The sequence below is a fragment of the Hylobates moloch genome, unplaced genomic scaffold, assembly GCF_009828535.3.
Source record: "Hylobates moloch isolate HMO894 unplaced genomic scaffold, HMol_V3 SCAFFOLD_47, whole genome shotgun sequence".
Classification (NCBI taxonomy): domain Eukaryota; kingdom Metazoa; phylum Chordata; class Mammalia; order Primates; family Hylobatidae; genus Hylobates; species Hylobates moloch.
This window is the reverse complement of record NW_026652322.1, coordinates 403,113-422,261: the sequence shown is the minus strand read 5'-3', so window position 1 is coordinate 422,261 and position 19,149 is coordinate 403,113. Positions and strand designations below refer to the sequence as shown.

Genomic DNA, 19,149 nt, shown 5'->3' with positions numbered 1-19,149 from the left:
ATTTCTTGTTTTCTTCTTAAATATTGGCATGTCAACAAAGGTCACTGCCTTTGCTCCTTATTTATGGTTTTTTTTTTTTTTTTTTTTTGAGACGGAGTCTCACTCTGTTGCCCAGGCTGGAGGCTGGAGTGCAGTGGTGCGATGATCTCAGCTCATTGCAAGCTCCGCCTCCCGGGTTCACGCCATTCTCCTGCCTCAGCCTCCCGAGTAACTGGGACTACAGGCGCCAGCCACCATGCCCAGCTAATTTTTTTGTATTTTTTTAGTAGAGACGGGTTTCACTGTGTTAGCCAAGATGGTCTCGATCTCTTGACCTCCTGATCGGCCCGCCTCGGCCTTCCAAAGTGCTGGGATTACAGGCGTGAGCCGCCATGCCTGGCCTCCTTATTTATGTTTACTCTTCTTGTAACCAGAAGTAAAGAATAACTGAGGACAGAGACATCTGTTCTTAAGCAGCTGTAAGATATCCCATAGTTCTCTCTACTTCTGAGTCCTAGTTTGCTGCCTGTAAACTTGAAGGAGTTGAATTCAGATTCTCTGAAGGCCCTCTGAGCTCTAACAGGGCCACCATGAACCCGAGAACAAGGTCTCCCTCAATCTGTGCCCTACACGCCTCACTTGCTTTACCACAGTCCCTGAGCTCTAAAATGCTCTGAAGGAACCCATCCATGCTGCCTATCAGAAGAAAAGGAATCAATACCCATGCAATATTCTAAGCATAGCAAAAGCTGGAATGGTAGAGAATGTTAGTTGCCTGCCCCAACATCCATTCTTCTCTCCTTCCTTAGTTTAACAGAACCAGAATTTACCTGGGGCAGCAATTCACCCAGCCTCACCAGCAGGTGACAAAGCATGTGAGCCACGGTGCTGTGAAGAGAGCCGGGAAGAGCTCTTGAAGGAGTGAGGGGCAATGCCTTCTTTGTTCCTTCCTCCACCACACTGTATGACATGTGCCATTGGGCCAGGCACGGTGGCTCATGCCTGTGATCCCAGCACTGTGGGAGGCCGAGGTGGGCAGATCATCTGAAGTCAGGAGTTCGAGACCAGCCTGGCCAACATGGTGAAACCCCATCCCTACTAAAAATACAAAAAATTAGCCAGGCGTGGTGGTGCATGCCTGTAATCCCAGCTACTCGGGAGGCTGAGGTAGGAGAATCGCTTCAACCTGTGAGGTGGAGGTGGTGGTGAAACAAGATCGTGCCATTGCACTCCAGCCTGGGCAACAAGAGCGAAACTCCACCTCAAAAAAAAAAAAAAGTACCATTAGGGTGGGAGCTGTAGCAGCCATCCTGGCCCTGAAGATGGGGTCCACCCTTAGTGGTGGGGGAGCGCCCTGGGCCGGAGAAGCCTGGGGTCCTGCTCACTGTGCAGATCTGCCATGCCTGCCCCACACTGCCCACCTCTGAACCTCATTCATGCAAGAAATGCCTACTTTATTTAAGCCATTAATTTTGGGCTTTTCTCTTAAAAGACCCTGTAGATAAGCATACCAAATAGAGGCAGTCAGCAGAAATTCAGAGAGAATGATAAAGATGAGGTATCGAAAGCCTGGCAAAGGACTGATTCCGTACCTGGCATGCTTTCTTAACAGTTAAAAACACAAAAACTAGGGCAATACCTCAAACTCTAAGAAAAGCCTCCAGGTTTCTTCCCACTTCTGGACACCTTCAAAGAGTTCCTTGTGAACTTCATAGTAGTTTTTTAATCGCACAATCTCAGCATCGTGGAGCTGGAGCAGACTTTCTGTGTAGTCCTCTGCAAAATATAGGCCCAGTAGTTTAAAACAATTCCTCTAGTATTTAGTATCCAATTTTACGAATCCCCCATTCCCTAAAATGGAAATAGATTCTTTCCTTATAGTAAACTGATACAGGAAGAGGCGTGTGTGTGTGTGTGTAATAGATATATAGTGGTTAATAAAAACCAGCTTTGTCACAATCAGCTTGGGGAACTAGGGCCTAAGAGACTAGTATAGAGACTAAAATAATGTTGTCAAAAATCTGCATCATCTCTTGCCTTGTCTTCGGTTTCTTTCATATTCTGCTTTTCTGTCTTGCCCAACCAGTAGAGGGGTGGATCACAGAAAATGTGCAGAAACATCTGTTGAATTTAGTTGGGATAGCTTCATCTTTATATTCAGTTCAGTTCACACTAGAATTCAGCTGGGCTCCAGGAGTCGGGCTCCAGGAGTCAAGCTCCTTTTGGCTCAAACGCAGGCTCTGGCATTTACCACTATATGTCTCTGGGTTAAATTACTCAGCATTTATGTGCTTTAGTATCCTCACCTCTTGAGGATTCTGTGAAATAATATTAAGGGTTTGACACTGCACCTGGCAAAAAGTAAGCACTTGATAAAAACTTAAGCTTCACAGCTAGAGGCTACCATGACATATTGCTTCAGAAAGCAAGAGACCAATATTTCCCAATAACATTTGCAAATGCTTTTTCATACAGGAATGGCAGTTATGCTAAATGTCTTGAAAAGGTGGCTTTATCTGTTCAGAAGAGGAAATACTTCCTGTTGAATGTCTGGATGTCTTAAAAACTAGTGAACAGGCCACATGAAAACCCCACTTTTGGCTGGGTGTGGTGGCCCAACACTTTGGGAGGCCAAGTTGGGAGGACTGTTTGAGCCTAGGAACTTGAGACTAGGCTGGGCAACAGAGTAAGACCTGTCTCCAAACAAACAAACCAAAGACCTCACTCCTGTACTAACCAGCACAGAAAGGGGTAAAAGCTTGTCTCTGCTCCTGGCTATAAAAACACTGGTCCCAGTACTGAACCAGCTCCACTCGAATTGCCTCAATCACTTTCTTCATGTTTTGCATTTTCAGTTCTTCCAACCGATCCACTTCTAATTGCAGCTGAAAGAAAGAAACTTGTTAAAGGTGGCTGTCATACTTTTATATTCACTAAGGTTTGCAAAAGTTCCCCCCCTTTTAAGTAAAATTATAATGCAAAGCCACAAAGGTATTATAAATCAACACTCCTTTTTTTTTTTTTTTTTTTTGAGACGGTCTCACTCTCTTGCCCAGACTGGAGTACAGTGGTGTGATTTTGGCTCACTGCAACCCTCCGCCTCCCAGGCTCAAGTGATTCTCCTGTCTCAGCCTCCCAAGTAGCTGGGATCACAGGCGCTCGCCACTACCACCTGGCTAGTAGATACAGGGTTTCGCCATGTTGTCCAGGCTGGTCTCGAACTCCTGACCGCAAATGATTCACCCGCCTCGGCCTCCCAAAGTGCTGGGATTAGAGGCATGAACCACTGAGCCTGGCCAAATCAACAGTCTTTATGACTAACACAGAAGTGCTACGAGAAGACTGCTGACCCAGTACCCATTGGGTTTCTTACCGCTTTCCGGACCTTGGCCTTTGACCCAGACATAATGGTGGCCACAGCTTCTCTTTCTTCTTCAGGTATTTGCAACCTGTCCCAGAGCTCTCGGATTTGAACACGCAGCCCCTCACACACTGCTTCATTTTGTGATTTCTGCATTTCCAGCTATAGCATAGAAAGCCAGTGTCACTCACAGCAAAGCAGCAGCACAGAGGCTAGCCCTCCAGCCTCCCGCAAAGAAATGTCTGGACCCATGGGTACAGGAGGCACTTTCATGAGGGTTCAAAGTAGCATGTTTTCATGCCTCCTAAACACAAGCTGTAAGGCTGTCAGGATCTCAGACCCCAAGAATTAGCATTCAAATTTAGAACTGAGAACAATTTTAATTAAACACTAGTCTAATTCAAATGATTAATATTATTTCATCTATAATTTCATTTTCTTGGAGCTACATACAAAGGTTTTTTAACTGTTAAACAAAAATCAAGGTTGTATATCATATATTACTATCCTTAGCTTCCCTCATTCTCTTACCTTACGTTGTCTCCTTATTTAAGACTGAAGAAACAGCTGTCAGTTTTGTTCAAACTGCTATATACTACGGAGATCCTAGGGCATAATTTGAGAAGACAGTACCTGCCGTAGCAACTTTTGTAGTGTTGCAATATTCTCCAAAGACAAACAAAAGGCATCTTCGTCTTCACACACCACATCTCTTTCAAAGCTTGTGTCTGGGGTGTGGTCTAATTCTTCCATACACAGTATGATCTGTCTCTTTATACTGACAAACTCCTCACGCCTAGAAGCCTTTAAAACAAAGCAATTACAAGATATCTAGAGGAAAACCAAAGTGACTTTTAGGAAGTACAAATGTAGGCAGTGTACCTTTGTTTCCCTCAAAGTTGTCACATGTTGCCTGAACTGGTTCAGCTCTTCTAAGCTGGGCACTGAGGCACTGTCAATATCATAGTGGGGCATACAAAGAATTTCACACAGTTCTTGATCTTGCTCTTGAAGTAGCTTCAGTTCCTGTTTTCTCTCCTTTTTCTGTTTTCGCATCAATTCCACTTGGGTGCGCAAATCTTTTTCTAGTTGCAAGATGGTTGTCTCTCCTTCTTCCTGAATAAGACAATGTACCACTGTTATAAGATTCCAAGTGAATTCCTTCAAAGGAAGAGAAGGACAACATAAGGCGTGGACGACAGACTTTCAGTTAAACTTAGAAGTAAGTCAACTCATGGTCAACAGAATATGGCAAAAAGAGGGTCTCCTAAGGAAGGTTCCAGTGAGGAAAGATGAATAAGTACCAGGGTACTTTCCCCCGCAATTTTAAAACTTGTGGTAGAATACATATAACATAAAATTTACCATCTAACCATTAAGTATATAGTTCAGTGGTATTAAGTACAGTCATATTGTTGTGCAATCATGACCATCACCTCCAAAACTCATTTCCTCTTGCAAAAAAGAAACTTCATACTCAATAAGTCCCCATTTTTTCCCTTCTCCAAGCCTGGCAACCACCATTATACCTTTTGTCTCTATGATTAGACTACTCCAGGCACCAGGCACTTTTATAAAACGGGTAAATTGGCAGCCAGGCACGGTGGCTCACGCCTATAATCCTAGCACTTCGGGAGGCCAAGATGGGCGGATCACGAGGTCAGCAGTTCGAGACCAGCCTGGCCAACATGGTGAAACCCCATCTTTACTAAAAATAGAAAAATTAGCCAGGCATGGTGGCAGACACCTGTAATACCAGCTACTTGGGAGAATAAGGCAGGAAAATCGCTTGAACCCGGGAGGCGGAGGTTGCAGTGAGCTGAGACCACACCATTGCACTCCAGCCTGGACGACACAGTGAGACTCTGTCTCTAAATAAATAAATAAATAAATAAAATTGTAAATTGGCTGGAAAGCTTGCTTTGGGTTAGCTATAGGGTGGCATGCCTAGCTCATATCTAAATACTCATCCTGTTAATCCTATGAACATCGTCTCACCTTACCAACAAAATCCCATCTGATAGTCCCTGCTCTACTCCTAACTGGTTAACAAGAAAAAAAAAAAAGTGGCATTTTTTATAGGACATATAAATTTTTCTTAAATGTCCTATACATTTACACAATTTCATTTAACATTGTGAACTAGGAACATCAGGTAACTTAAAGGAGATGTATCATTGTACACCTCACTTCTCGCCCAATTTCACATCAAATGTGAAAAAAGAAACTATGTCCAAAATCAATTATATTTATGACATTTATGTTGACTCCAGGAAACTCCACTTCATGTTCTCTTCTGCCTGATTGCTCTTGGCTACCAGGTGTGAATTATCCTTTGCCCTTTAAAGGTGGTCTCCCTCCTAAGCTAACTCCAAATAGATATCCAGGCAGGTCTTCCTGTAACAGGAAGAGGGATCTGAGAACCTTATGGGTGTACTCATTATCTTTCCAAGCTCCACATCTGTCCTAATTTTTATGATCCTGGCACTATTTTTACTGGTTTAAGCAGAGATTTTCAGGACCCCGTCTGTTATTCATTTCATCCTTGCTGGTGTCCTCACTCAAGTCCCTGACTTGCAGTGGACCACAATATAGCCACTTCTCAGCTCCATACCCAAATGGATATCATGGCATGCTCTGAAATGGACTATGCACTCCAGTATTCCAGCTTTTGAGACATTTCTTCTGAAGAAGCCATTTTGGCTGGTTCAGTGGTATGCAGTTTCTGGGTATGATAAAACCCACAAAGGTTGGTTTTTTCATAGTATTCCTTTTAATCATTAGTTACTTTTGTTCCTGTTTTCATTTTCTTTCAGAGAAAGAACAGTGCAGCACCATCTAGCCTACCTTTTTCTCAGAGTTTATAAAAAAAAAAATCATATTCCCTACAAAGCAAAACTATGGTAAGCAGCAGCTTCTTTTTGATCATCTATTAGTTGCTTCATCTCTTACCAGGGCAACTCTCTACAGAGGTGAGAATTACTCTGCTGGGCCTAATTAACTACACAGCATGTTTTCCCCACTTCTTACGTCTAGCTCCATCCCTATGAGGAAGCCTTCCATCTGCAGGCCCAAGTCAACGTTACTTTCTCAGTCTCAGGCCCCAGACAGATCCCCAGCGACCCTGTGGGCTGCCACGGACCTGAAAGGGCTCAACACGTAACTCGCTGCACAGAGCGTTCAGCTCTTTCTGACAGACGGATATGCTTTTGATGAGTCTTTCCTTCAGGCTTTCCTCTTCAGCAATCATCATATCCAGGAGTTCCTACAAGAGGGAAAACAGTCCATAAGTTTGGGGCAATGGAGGAAAAAAACTCCCAACACCAATACCAAACTCCTCAAATTTCTTTTTTCTTTTTTTCTTTGAGATGGAGTCTCGCTCTGTTGCCCAGGCTAGAGTGCAATGGTGTGCTCTTGGCTCACTGCAACCTCTATCTTCCAGGTTCAATAGATTCTCCTGTCTCAGCCTCCCGAGTAGCTGGGATTGATTACAGGTGCTCATCACCATGCCCGGCTAATTTTTTTATTTTTAGTAGAGACGGAGTTTCACCACGTTGATCAGGCTGGTCTTGAACTCCTGACCTCAAGCAATCCATAAGCCTCGGCCCCCAAAGTGCTGGGATTACAGGCATGAGCCACCGCACTCAGCCTCCTCAAATTTCAAGAAGGGACTTCAAAACCAAACCAAACCAACCAGGAAGAGCCTGTGCTATCCTAATGCTGATGATCACATGTCCCTTCTGTATGCTATCTCGGGTGAGAACCAACATCCTTACCCTGGTCCAAAGCAGAGACCAGTACTATTCAACCCACCTTGATATGCTTCTTTACCACCTCAGTTCTTTGTAACCGCTGGTCCTCTGGAATCCCAATTAGCTCCCATATTTCCCGAAGGTGATTTAGGGCTTTCTGCAGACATACTATGGACTCCTCCGCCAGCACCTCACTGAAAACCAAAAACTAAGGCCTGTTAGTTACATCAGTCACAGCCTCTGGACTAAAAGCACTATTTTCAAGAACTAAAAAGACTAGCTTCTCAGCGGCCTCGAGAAAAAAACAAATTGAAAACGAGCATTCAGCTTAATTCACCTTTAACCACTCCCCATCCCTTTTCCTACCAAATGCCACTAGCAATGCAAGATTTCATATCATATTATATCATGGAAGTTCAACCTTCTGGACTTTCAACAATGATCTACCTATGGAAGTATAATACAGAATTATAAATACTTTTACTAAAGAAAAACCGGACAAAAATGTTGGTAAAATAAACTAACACAAGAACTTGCTGGTGAGAAACTCCTACAAAATATCTGGTAATTTATTACTATTTTTTGGTGGTTTTTTTTTTTTCCTTTTTTTTTTTTTTTGAGACAGCATCTTGCTCTGTTGCCCAGGCTGGAGTGCAGTGGTGCGATTTTGGCTCACTGCAACCTCTACCTTTTGTGTTCAAATGATTCTCTTGACTCAGCTTCCCGAGTAGGTGGGACTACAGGCACGTGCTACCACGCCCAGCTAATTTTTGTATTTTTAGTAGAGATGGGGTTTCGCCATGTTAGCCAGGTGGGTCTTGAGTTCCCGGCCTCAAGTGATCCGCCCTCCTCGGCCTTCCAAAGTGCTAGGATTACATATGTGAGCCAGCATGCCTGGCCATTTTATTTTTCTTTTCTTTTTTTTTTTTTTTTTTTTTTTTTTGAGTCTCTCTCCGTTGCCCTGGCTGGAGTGCAGTGGTGAGATCTCAGCTCGCTGCAACCTCTGCCTCCCAGGTTCAAGCAATTCTCCTGCTTCAGCCTCCCAAGTAGCTCAGATTACAGGCGTGTGCCACCACACCCAGCTAATTTTTGTATTTTTACAAAAACACAAAAATCCACCCACCTCGGCCTCCCAAAGTGCTGGGACTACAGGCATGAGCCACTGTGCCCAGACCAGTATTCTTAAATTACAACTGGCAGCTCAAAGAATCGCTAAAGTTAAAAAGCCATTGAGATGGGGTTTCACCATGTTGGCCACGCTGGTCTCGAACTCCTGACCTCAAGTGATCCACCCGCCTCAGCCTCCCAAAGTGCTAGGATTACAGGCATGAGCTACCACGCCTGGCCTATTCTTCTTAAATTACAACTAGCAGCTCAAAGAATGGCTAAAGTTAAAAAGACAGCATTAAGTGTTGGTGAGTATATAGAAAAGTGAGAACTTTCATATGCTGCTGGCATGGTGTAAATTGGTACAACTATTTTAAAAACTGTTGGCAGTCTATCTACTAAAGCTGAACCCAGCAGTTCTACCTCTACATACAAACCTAGCAGAAATGAACACATACGTTCACCAAAGACATATATGAGAATGGTTAAAGAAGCACTACTCATAATAGCATGGAAACAGAAACAGCCTAGATGTCTATCAACAGAATGAATAGTACATTCCTACAAGGCACTAATATGGCAATGAAAATGAACAAACCGGCTGGATGCAGTGGCTCACACCTGTAATTCCAGGACTCTGGGAGGCCGAGGGGAGCAGATCACTTGAGGTCAGGAGACCAGCCTGGCCAACATGGGGAAACCCCATCTCTACTAAAAACACAAAAAATTAGCTGGGTGTGGTGGTGCGCCTGTAATCCCAGCTACTGGGGAGGCTGAGGCAGGAGAATCGCTTGAACCTGGGAGGCGGGATTTGCAGTGAGCCGAGGTTGCAGTGAGCCAAGTTCGTACCACCGTACTCCAGCTTGGGCGACAGAGCGAAACTGTCTCAAAAAAGAAAATGAACACACTACACATGATATGGATAAAGCTCAAATTATTATTTTTCTATTTTATTTATTTATTTTACTTTTTTGGGGTGATGAAATAGTTCTAGATCTTGATGGCGATTATATAACAGTATACAATTGAAACTACCTGTGGCCGGGTGCGGTGGCTCACGCTTGTAATCCCAGCACTTTGGGAGGCCGAGGCGGGCGGATCACGAGGTCAGGAGATCGAGACCACGGTGAAACCCTGTCTCTACTAAAAATACAAAAAAAAATTAGCTGGGCGTGGTGGCGGGTGCCTGTAGTCCCAGCTACTCGGAGAGGCTGAGGCAGGAGAATGGCGTGAACCCGGGAGGCGGAGCTTGCAGTGAGCCGAGATTGCGCCACTGCACTCCAGCCTGGGCGACAGAGCAAGACTCCGTCTCAAAAACAAACAAAAAAAGAAACTACCTGTAAAGCGAGTCTGTTTTACTGTGTATGAATTATACCTCAAATCTTTTCGTTTTTTTAATGAAGTAAAAGAAAACTAAAAAAAAGTTGTAAAGGGAAGGAAGAGGAAGGAAAAAGAAACTAACACTTTAGGCTGAGCAAAAGCCACCAGATATGCAAGTGTGTATCACTATGTGATTCCATTGACAGAGAGTTCAAAAACAGGCAAAAACTGGCCAGGCACGGTAGTTCACGCCTGTATTCCTAGTACCTTGCAAGGCTGAGGCAGGAGGGCTGGTTGAGCCCAGGAGTTTCAGATCATCCTGGGCAACATAGTGAGACTCTGTGTCTACAAAAAAAAAAAAAAAAAAAAAAATTAGCTGGGCACGGTGACGTATGCCTATAGTCCCAGCTACTCAGGAGGCTGAGGTGGGAGGATTGCTTGAGCCTGAGAGGATGACGCTGCAGTGAGCTGTGATCACTGCACTCCAAAGCAGCACCCTATCTCAAAAACGAAAACAAAAAAGCAAAAACAAAACCAGGCCAAACTAATCTATGCTTTCAGAAGTCAGGATAGTGGTTCTTTTGGCTCAGGGGAGGCAGTGACTGGTAGAGGGCTTCTGGGTTGCTGCTTACACAGGTGCATCAACTGTGAAAAATTCACTGAGTTTACACTTGATTTCTGTACGTTTCTGAATGTATGTTATTCTTCAATTACCAAAAGCTTATTTTAACAAAAAATTATTTATCTAAAATACAAATTTAACTGGCTTCTGTATCTTATCTTTTAAGAAAAGCTTACTTTAAAAATTATAACCATTGGTCTGCTTTACAGAACATTTAAAGAATAGAAATTTTTCTCCCTTTTCTTAGGTATAACAGGACAACTAAGACTGCCCTGGCACCAGAGAAACTACAATCTAGATGTGCTCTGCTTCTAGTCGGCCGAGAAGCCTGCAGCAAATCACTTAAACTCTTAAGCTCTTTGTGTGCCATCCACACCCAATTGGAACTAGAGACTTTCATTGGCCCCTTTCTGTCTCAGAGCTTTCAGTGGTTCTACAAGTCACCAGCCTGGATCTCTAACAATGTGTCTCTCCAAAGCTGTTAATACATTCACATCCAAAATATCTTCAGCCACGAAATCCCAGTTTAGAGGTTGCCCGTCCTTGTTGAAGAAACATTTCTACACAAATACCTGTTACCTATACCAGATGGCCATACCAATACCCAAATACTGACAAATGTTTAAAAGAATTTACTGTACTCCCTTCACTTTAGAAATGTTAACAGTTCAAGTCCAACAGAACTTAAAGGAAAAAAAGAGAAATGTTAACAGTAAGTAAGGCATTTATTTAACATAATCTCAACTAAAGTCCAACTAAAGAGCTTCCCCAGGCAAACACTCCTTTTGCACTTCATTTTGAAGACACAAGAATGCACAAGTTAAAATCCTAATATTACCATTTTATTAAAAATAACTTTTAAGATCCAATCTGTGGCCAATATTCGATCTGGATGCAAAACCCTGGCTTCCAGACAGGCCAGCCGGGGGCACTGCTCTGAAGGTCATTACTTAAGTATCCCAGTCTCCTCAGTCTGACAGACCTACCCCTGCCCAGCCAATCTCCATATAACAGCTAGTTGTTCATAATAATAAATCCCATCAGATCCCTGCTTAACTACTCCCCTTCAAAGGCCCCACTGCCCTCAGGAAATATTTCAATCACCTTCTGTGGAAAGGCCTTCTAAAACCTCTCCGAGTCTGTCTGCTAATCTCTCCCACTTGACACTCCCCAGGTCTCTGGCCAACTAAACTTCCTGGGCATTTCCTGAACAGTGCCCCTCAATAAACCACATGCAGCTCTCATTTTCTGATGCCACCGTGCTTTGTACATTCGGTTCTGTCTATATGCCACCACCTCCTCTGGAGAGCTGTGGACTTGTCACTCACTTACCATTTCCCCCCCAGCCCCCTAGTAGACCATAAACTCAAGGGCAAGGACCACCACATCTTATTCATCTTCATTTTACCACACCCTAACTCACAGTAGTTGTTCAATAGATGTAAAATGAATGGCCCTGAATTCCTGCCAAAGGGTCCTATGCTCCTAACCTACCTAACCTAATAGAGGTATTATGCACTCTGGATCCTGACGAAGGTTTACAAGCAGGGCTGCCTATCTCTGTAACACATCTAGAAGGTAAAGTGATCGTTTTTCTGAATAAAAAAAATCTAGCACAATGGGCAAAGAATCTGAATAGACATTTCTCCAAAGAAGATCTAAAAATGGCCAATAAGCACATGAAAAGATGCTCAATATTAGTCATTAGGGAAATGCAAATCAAAACCACTTCATAGCCAACAGGATGGTATAATAAAAAAAATATAGCAAAAAGTATTGGTGAGAATCTAGAGGAACTAGAACCCTCAGACACTGCTTGTGGGCATGCAAGATGGCACAGCCTCTTTGGAAAATAGTCTGGTCGTTCTTCAGTTGTTTTTTTGTATTTTGAGACAGGGCCTCACTGTCACCTGGGATGGAGTGCAGTGGTGTGATCATAGCTCAATGCAGCCTCAACGCCCCGGGCTCAAGCAATTCTCCCACCTTAGTCTCCCAAGTAGCTGGGACCACAGACATGCCATCATGCTTGGCTAATTTTTTTTTTTTTAAGGTTTGCCATGTTGCTCAGGCTGGTCTTGAACTCCTGGGCCCAAGCAATCCTCCCACCTCGGCCTCCCAAAGTGTTGGGATTACAGACATGAGCCACTGCACCCAGCCCCTCAGTTTAACAGAGTTCATATAACCCAGCAATTTTATTACTGGGTATTTGCCCAAAAGAAATGAAAACACATTTATACGAAAACTACACAAATGTTTATAGTAGCATTACTTATAATAGCCAAAAAGTGAAAAAAAAAAATACAAATGGCCATCAACTTATTAATGGGTAAATAAAATGTAGTATATAGCCATACAATGGAATATTATTTGGCAATAAACCTTGAAAACATTATGCTAAGTCAAAGAAGCAAGTCACAAAAGACCAGAGCTATGGTTCCGTTTATATGAAATATCCAGAATAGGTAAAAAGTAGATTTGGGGTTTGTATGGTTTTTTGAGACAGGGTCTCCCTCTTTCACCTAGGCTGGAGTGCAGTAACACGATCATGGCTCACTGCAGCCCCAACTTCCTAGGCTCAGGTGATCCTCCCACCTGAGCCTCCGGAGTAGCTGAGACTACAGATGTCAGCCACCATACCCAGCTAACTTAAACAAAAAAACTTCTTTTTTAGGCCGGGCGCAGTGGCTCACTCCTGTAATCCCAGCACTTTGGGAGGCCAAGACCGGCGGATCACGAGGTCAGGAGTTTGAGACGAGCCTGGCCAATATGGTGAAACCCTGTTTCTAGTAAAAATACAAAAATTAGCTGGGCGTGGTGGTGGGCACCTGTAATCCCAGCTACTCGGGAGGCTGAGGCAGGAGAAGTGCTTGAATCCGGGAGGTGGAGGTTGCAGTGAGCTGAGATCGTGTCACTGCACTCCAGCCTGGGTGACAGAGTGAGACTCCATCTCAAAAAAAAAAAAAAAAAAAATAAATAAATAAATAAAAAATAAATAAATACCTGTTTTTTTTTTTTGTAGAGGTAGAGTCTCCCTATGTTGCCCAAGCTGTTCTTGAACTCCTGGGCTCAAGTAGTCCTCCTACCTTGGGCTCCCAAAGTGCTGGAATTATAGGTGTGCACCACCTTGCCTAGACGACAAGTAGATTTGTAGTTGGGGCTGGGGAGAATTTGGACCATGGGGTGAAAGGGGATTGACTCCTAATGGGATTTTAAAGGGGTGATAAAAATGTTCTAAAATTGATTGCAGTGATGATTGCACAACTCTGAATATTCTGAAAATCACTAAAATTACACAATTTAAGTACATTGTATGGTATGTGGATTATACCTCAGAGCTGTTATTAAAAATATCTTGGCACATAATCTAAAACTTTTTTGGTTTTTCTTTTTTTTTTTTTTTTTTTGAGACAGAGTCTCAGTCTGGCACCCAGGCCGGAGTGCAATGGCGTGATCTCAGCTCACTGCAACCTCTGCCTCCTGGGATCCAGCGATTCTCCTGCCTCAGCCTCCTGAATAGCTGGGATTACAGGCACACGCCACCACGCCTGGCTAATTTTTGTATTTTTAGTAGAGACGGGGTTTCACCATGTTGGTCAGGCTGGTCTCAAACTCCTGACCTCGTGATCCGACCGCCTCGGCCTCCCAAAGTGCTGGGATTACAGGCGTGAGCCACTGTGCCCGGCCCATAATCTGAAATGTTTTTGATTTGTGACTTAATTGAAAAGCTTACAGATTTTTACTATGGCCGGGCACGGTGGCTCATGTGTGTAATCCCAGCACTTTGGGAGGCCAAGGCAGGCGGATCACCTGAGATCAGGAGCTCGAGACAAGCATGGCCAACATGGTGAAACCCCACCTCTACTAAAAATACAAAAATTAGCTGGGTGTGGTAGTGAGTGCCTGTAATTCCAGATACTCAGGAGGCTGAGGCAGGAGAACCACTTGAACCCAGTGAACCCAGGAGGCGGAGGTTGCAATGTGCTGAGACTGTGCCATTGCACTCCAGCCTGGGCAACAGAGCAAGACTGTCTCCAAAAAAAAAAAAAAAATAAAATAAAATTTTACTAATATATAACGCATTTAATTTGGCCTGTTGGAAATGGGTGTTTGGAATTACCAAACACCCGTTATTATTATTCTAGTTAGAGACAGTTCCTGTAAGAGGATCATTTTCAAAGAATTAAAAACATTTCTCACTCTTCCTAACATTCAAATTGTACTGAACTTAATTTTTTTTTTAACTTAAATCTTGTATCATCCTTGACACTTCTTTCTTATATGCCTGCCAGTAGCATTATCTACACAAGACAGGCAGAATCTCACTCCTCCTGACCTCTGCTGCTACCACTACCCCCACCCTGGTCCAGGTCACCACCACCAACTTTTTGCTGTATGGCAGGGGCCTCTTAACTGGTCTCCCTGCTTCGATGCTGGCCTCCTTAAGTCTATTGTCAACACAGGAGCCCCAAGTCCTAATCTACTCAGAACCCTCCAATGACTTGCCATCTCACTCTAAGGAAAAGCCTTTGACTTTCCAAAGACCTGTGGAGCCCCATTCCATCTGAAAGCCATTTCTTTTGACCTCAGTGCTCATTCTATTCCTGTCACAGTGACCTCCTTGCTCTTTCTGGAACATAACAGGCGCTATCCCTGCTTAGGGCACTTTGATTTGCTGATTCCTCTACCTAGATCTCTTTTCCCCCATGCTGCATGGCTTCGCCGTTTTCCTTCTTAGGTCTTTGCTCAGAGATCACCTTCTCAGGGAGGCCTTTGCTGACCCATCTCTTTAAAACCACAACCCCCCTTCCTACACCTTCAGTACTTCTTATCCCCTTGATTTCTCTACATAGCACTTATCACCATTTAAGACTAACTTATTTATTACACTCCTCTTTTGCTATTAGAATATAAACTCTGTGAGGGCAGGGATGCCACTTTTGCTCACTGCTACATCCCCAACACTTGGAATGGTTCCTTGTATATAACAAACATTCAAGAAGTATTTTTCTTTTCTTTTTTAGTATAAATTATTATTTTTTAAATAGAGACAGGGTCTTGCTATGTTGCCCAGGCTGGTCTTGAACTCCTGGGCTCAAGTCATCCTCCCACCTTGGCCTCCCAAAGTGCTGGGATTACAGGTGTGAGCCACTGTGCCGGGCCCAAGAAGTCTTTTTGAATGAATAATGTGACATTTCAAAAAAGTTGTATGATCTTAAGATGCTTCAGAGCAATCATTATGAACAATTATCATGATACACTTAAATACTCCCTGGCTAAACTGTTTCAGGTAATCCCCTAAAAGGAGCAAGTCTGAGTTTTTTTTTAGACTCACTGAAAAAATCAGAGTGCATACAAAGACTACCACTCAAGGACACAAAGGTTGTAAAATGAGTCAGTTTTTCCAGTCCTGAACATAAATCACTGGACTGGAAGATATCTCACAGTGGTCCTCTAAATTGTTTCCTACCTTCAGGCACCCTTCACTGATCCACTGCCCTATTTTTTCTTAGCACTCCAGAGAAGGAGCTTTGTTGATCTCCTGTACAACCTGTTTCGGGGATCGATAACCATAATTAATTCTGGCCAGAGTTTCGTTTGAGCCTCAGAGGTCAAAGCTGCAGTGAGCAATCTCGCCACCGCACTCCAGCCTGGGTGACAGAGTGAGACCCCGTCTCAAAAAAAAAAAAAAAAAAAAAAAGAAAAAAAGTTAATTATATGCATTAGCCTGGAACCAACATTAAAGGGTAACTTTTTCTCCTGCTTCATTCAATCCCTTGATAGAGGAGATGCCTACATAATTCATAAACTGTTAATGGACTTTTTTTTTTTTTTTTTAAGAGACGTAGTCTCACTCTGTCGCCCAGGCTGGAGTGCAGTGTTGAGATGTCGGCTCATGCAACCTCTGCCTCCTAGGCTGAAGCGATTCTCCTGCCTCAGCCTCCTGAGAAGCTGGGGGTACAGGCGCGCCACCAGGCCCGGCTAATTTTTGTATTTTTAGTTAAGACGGGGTTTCACCATGTTGGCACTCAATTCTCATTATTCTGAGGGCAAGCATTAGAAAACGACTGATCAGAATTAGTGATCATGAAATGAAGAATCTTACAAAGCCTTAGAACAATCAGTTCCACCAAAAACTACAAATTATTTAACGCTGTTTCATCACAAAACTTCATCCACAACTTTCAGAAAATAAAGTTAATATTTGGAAGTCACAAGGTTGGTAAGTGGCAGTGTCACCGTCTGGTCCCGATTTCAAGTCGTACAGTCCCTCCCCAACAATGCCTAGGAAGTTATTAAAACGACCGGAAAAGAATTCCATAATCTGTTTCTTAACTTGCAAAGAAACAAACTATGTTTCCAATTCAAACAAAACGTTAACACCGCTGGACAGATATAAAGAAAAATAACGGGCCGGGCACGGTGGCTCGCGCCTGTAATCCCAACACTTTGGGAGGCGGAGGTGGCAGGATCACTTGAAGCCAGGAGTTCGAGACCAGCCTGGCCAACATAGGGAGACCGCGTTTCCACAAAAATAAAAAAAAAGAATTAAACAAAGAAAAACAACGATAAATAAACTTAACAGCTTTAAAGAGAAGCCACGACCGCAGAAGGTTTACAACGAGTCATCTGCGCCAAGAAGCGGCACCTGAGACGCCGCGGGCGGGGAGGGTGGGGTCCAAGCGCCAGCGCTGACCGCCTGGGTGGAGGCCGCCCCGGGCCACCGGCCTCGACCGCCCTGCCGCGTCCGGGCACCGGCGCTCAGCCCCCCCCCCGGGCGTCTGAGCCTACGGGCACCCGCGGCCGCCGGGGGACAGCGCGTCAGGTCTCACAGCCGCGGCCCTCGCACTGGCTCGCCGCCTCCAGACCCTGTCCCTCAGCGCCCCCGGCCTCACTCGACGCCGACTGCCGTGACGATCTAGACCCGGGACCCTGCACGGGTCCTGCACCCCTGAACAGGCCCCGCACCCAAGACGGGCGTCGCTCCCTCCCGCGTCCCCTCGATTTCCCCGCAACCCGCACCTTCTCCTCATGGCGGACGCTCTAAGCAGCCGTGAGTCCAGGTCCAGACCTACTCCACACGGCCCCGAGAGCAACAACCACCTGCAAACACCGGCGATGTCACTCCGGGTAGCCGCTCAGCGAGCCGTTGAGCCCCGCAAAATTTCAAACCGCGCCACGGGGCGAAGCCTCGTCGCGATTGGCGTCGCTTCCCGTCGCTCCAAGAAAATCCCCGCCCCTCGGGCTGAAGTCGCGGGTGCGTAATCGGGGCGGGGACTCGCGAGCAGGGCCTGAGAAGCGCTGGAGTGGCGGCGGGGGATGACGTCACTGTCTGTGAGTGGCCAGGCGTGGCCTGCGCCTCCCGCTTCCCTCGCTTGGCCGCAGCCTCAAGGGACTCCTCTTCAGAGCCGGCTACGTCATCGGAACACGCCGCCCCTCCTCGCCCTGCGCAGTTTGGATTCGAAGCGCGCCGGCGGGGAAGGAGTTGAGAGCACCGCGGCTGCTTGGCTTCCCTGAGTCCCGGCTGCCCGGAACGGGCGCGGGGATGAATAGGAAAGTTAGCGCCTAGTTTCCCTCGCTCATCCAAGAAGCGAAGCTTGGAATCGATCTTTGGTGGGACTCTTCCCCAGATGTAAGAAGCCATACACTAAAGGGGAAGGGAAGGAACATTGAGTCCTGCTTATGAGCCTGGAACGTTTCAACGCCAGTTATCCATTTAACTTCCACAATCCTGTATGGCAAGTATTGTCGCCATTGCAGAGGAAACGCAAAAAGATTTGAATGATTTGCCTAAGTCACCTGATCAAATTAGATGAGTTTCTAAATCGTTACATGAAAAATTTAAAACTCAAAATAGACATTAAAGTACTTTTGTAGCCTCCTTTCTTCGATGAACATGTTACATCCCTAAATGCTTATATATCACATTTTTTTCCCAGTGATTCATGGTAGCATAATATCCTGGTGTGTAGATATCTCGCCTATTCTGCTATTGATATTTAGATAATAATTTAAAAGATAAGGCTGGGCTGAATATCTTCATACAGAAATCTTTATGTATGTATGTATTTATAAATGCATCCTGCGTTTTCGTACGGCTGATTCATAGAGGTGTAATTACCGAATGCTCCCTTTATTAATTTGCCTTCTGCACAAAGCCTCACTGGAAAAGTACCCTCCTTTTGTTACCCTCAGCAGGGCTGAATTCTATTGTACTTTTAAACATCTTTGCTCATTTTGTAGGTAAAATAATAATACTGGCATTCCCTTGTTTGGCACGATTATAACTGAAATTGCATATTTTTCGTGTTTATTGGCCACCTGTAACTTAGGTGAATCCTCTTCATATGCCTTTTCCCTAAAGGTAAAGGATGCTTGTTTGCTTCACCTTCAGAACCATATTTTTCTTATTTTCAGAAAAACTTCATTGGTGCTTTCAATGTTCTTTTTTTTTTTAATTGAGAAGGAGTCTCCCTCTGTCACCCAGGCTGAAGTGCAGTGGCCCAATCTCAGCTCACTGCAACCTTCGCTACCTGGGTTCAAGCAATTCTTGTGCCTCAGCTTCCCGAGTAGCTGCCACTACAGGCACGCACCACCATGCCTGGATACTTTTTTTTTGTATTTTTAATAGAGACGGGGTTTTGCCATGTTGGCCAGGCTGGTCTTGAACTCTTGACCTCGGGTGATCTACCTGCCTCGGCCTCCCAAAGTGCTAGGATTATAGGTGTAAGCCACCGTGCTGGGCCCAGAATGATCATTATTCTATAGGAAGAATACTTTTGATGATCCAGTAACTCAGGTTTTGATTTTCTTTCTTCCTTTTAGTAAGTGGCAGCACTGTGGAATGGGGAACAGATGGAAGAATGAGCAGCTGGGAGGGACACTCTTGCAAAAACCCAGGCAAGAGACAATAAAGACCTCTGTCATAGGGATGGTGAGAAGATGAACTAGAGACATTTAGAAATAAGAACCAATAGCACAAGGGAACCAGCTGAAGGTGGGGCATAGAA

At 44.6% G+C, this 19,149-nt stretch overlaps 2 protein-coding genes across 9 annotated transcripts in view; one reads left to right on the top strand and one right to left on the bottom strand.

Annotated features, from left to right (window-relative positions):
- Positions 1 to 11,544, top strand: part of LOC116463652 (RCC1 domain-containing protein 1-like) — a 34,226-nt gene extending 22,682 nt beyond the window's left edge. The window contains exon 10 of the transcript XR_009212106.1: positions 10,389 to 11,544. The gene's annotated coding sequence lies outside the window, so the exon portion shown is untranslated. The remainder of the gene's footprint in view (positions 1 to 10,388) is intronic.
- The window catches only part of LOC116463650 (protein regulator of cytokinesis 1), a 28,507-nt gene extending 11,188 nt beyond the window's left edge, over positions 1 to 17,319 (bottom strand). For all 8 annotated transcript variants that reach the window (XM_058434778.1, XM_058434779.1, XM_032146843.2 and 5 more), the window contains exons 1-8: positions 17,162 to 17,319; positions 7,154 to 7,286; positions 6,483 to 6,605; positions 4,223 to 4,456; positions 3,974 to 4,144; positions 3,353 to 3,502; positions 2,717 to 2,864; positions 1,619 to 1,755 (exon numbers count right to left, since the gene is read on the bottom strand). In XM_058434778.1, coding sequence (XP_058290761.1) covers positions 1,619 to 1,755; positions 2,717 to 2,864; positions 3,353 to 3,502; positions 3,974 to 4,144; positions 4,223 to 4,456; positions 6,483 to 6,605; positions 7,154 to 7,286; positions 17,162 to 17,172 — 1,107 coding nt within the window. In that variant the 5' untranslated portion in view covers positions 17,173 to 17,319. The remainder of the gene's footprint in view (positions 1 to 1,618; positions 1,756 to 2,716; positions 2,865 to 3,352; positions 3,503 to 3,973; positions 4,145 to 4,222; positions 4,457 to 6,482; positions 6,606 to 7,153; positions 7,287 to 17,161) is intronic.
- Positions 17,320 to 19,149: the final 1,830 nt, after the last annotated feature.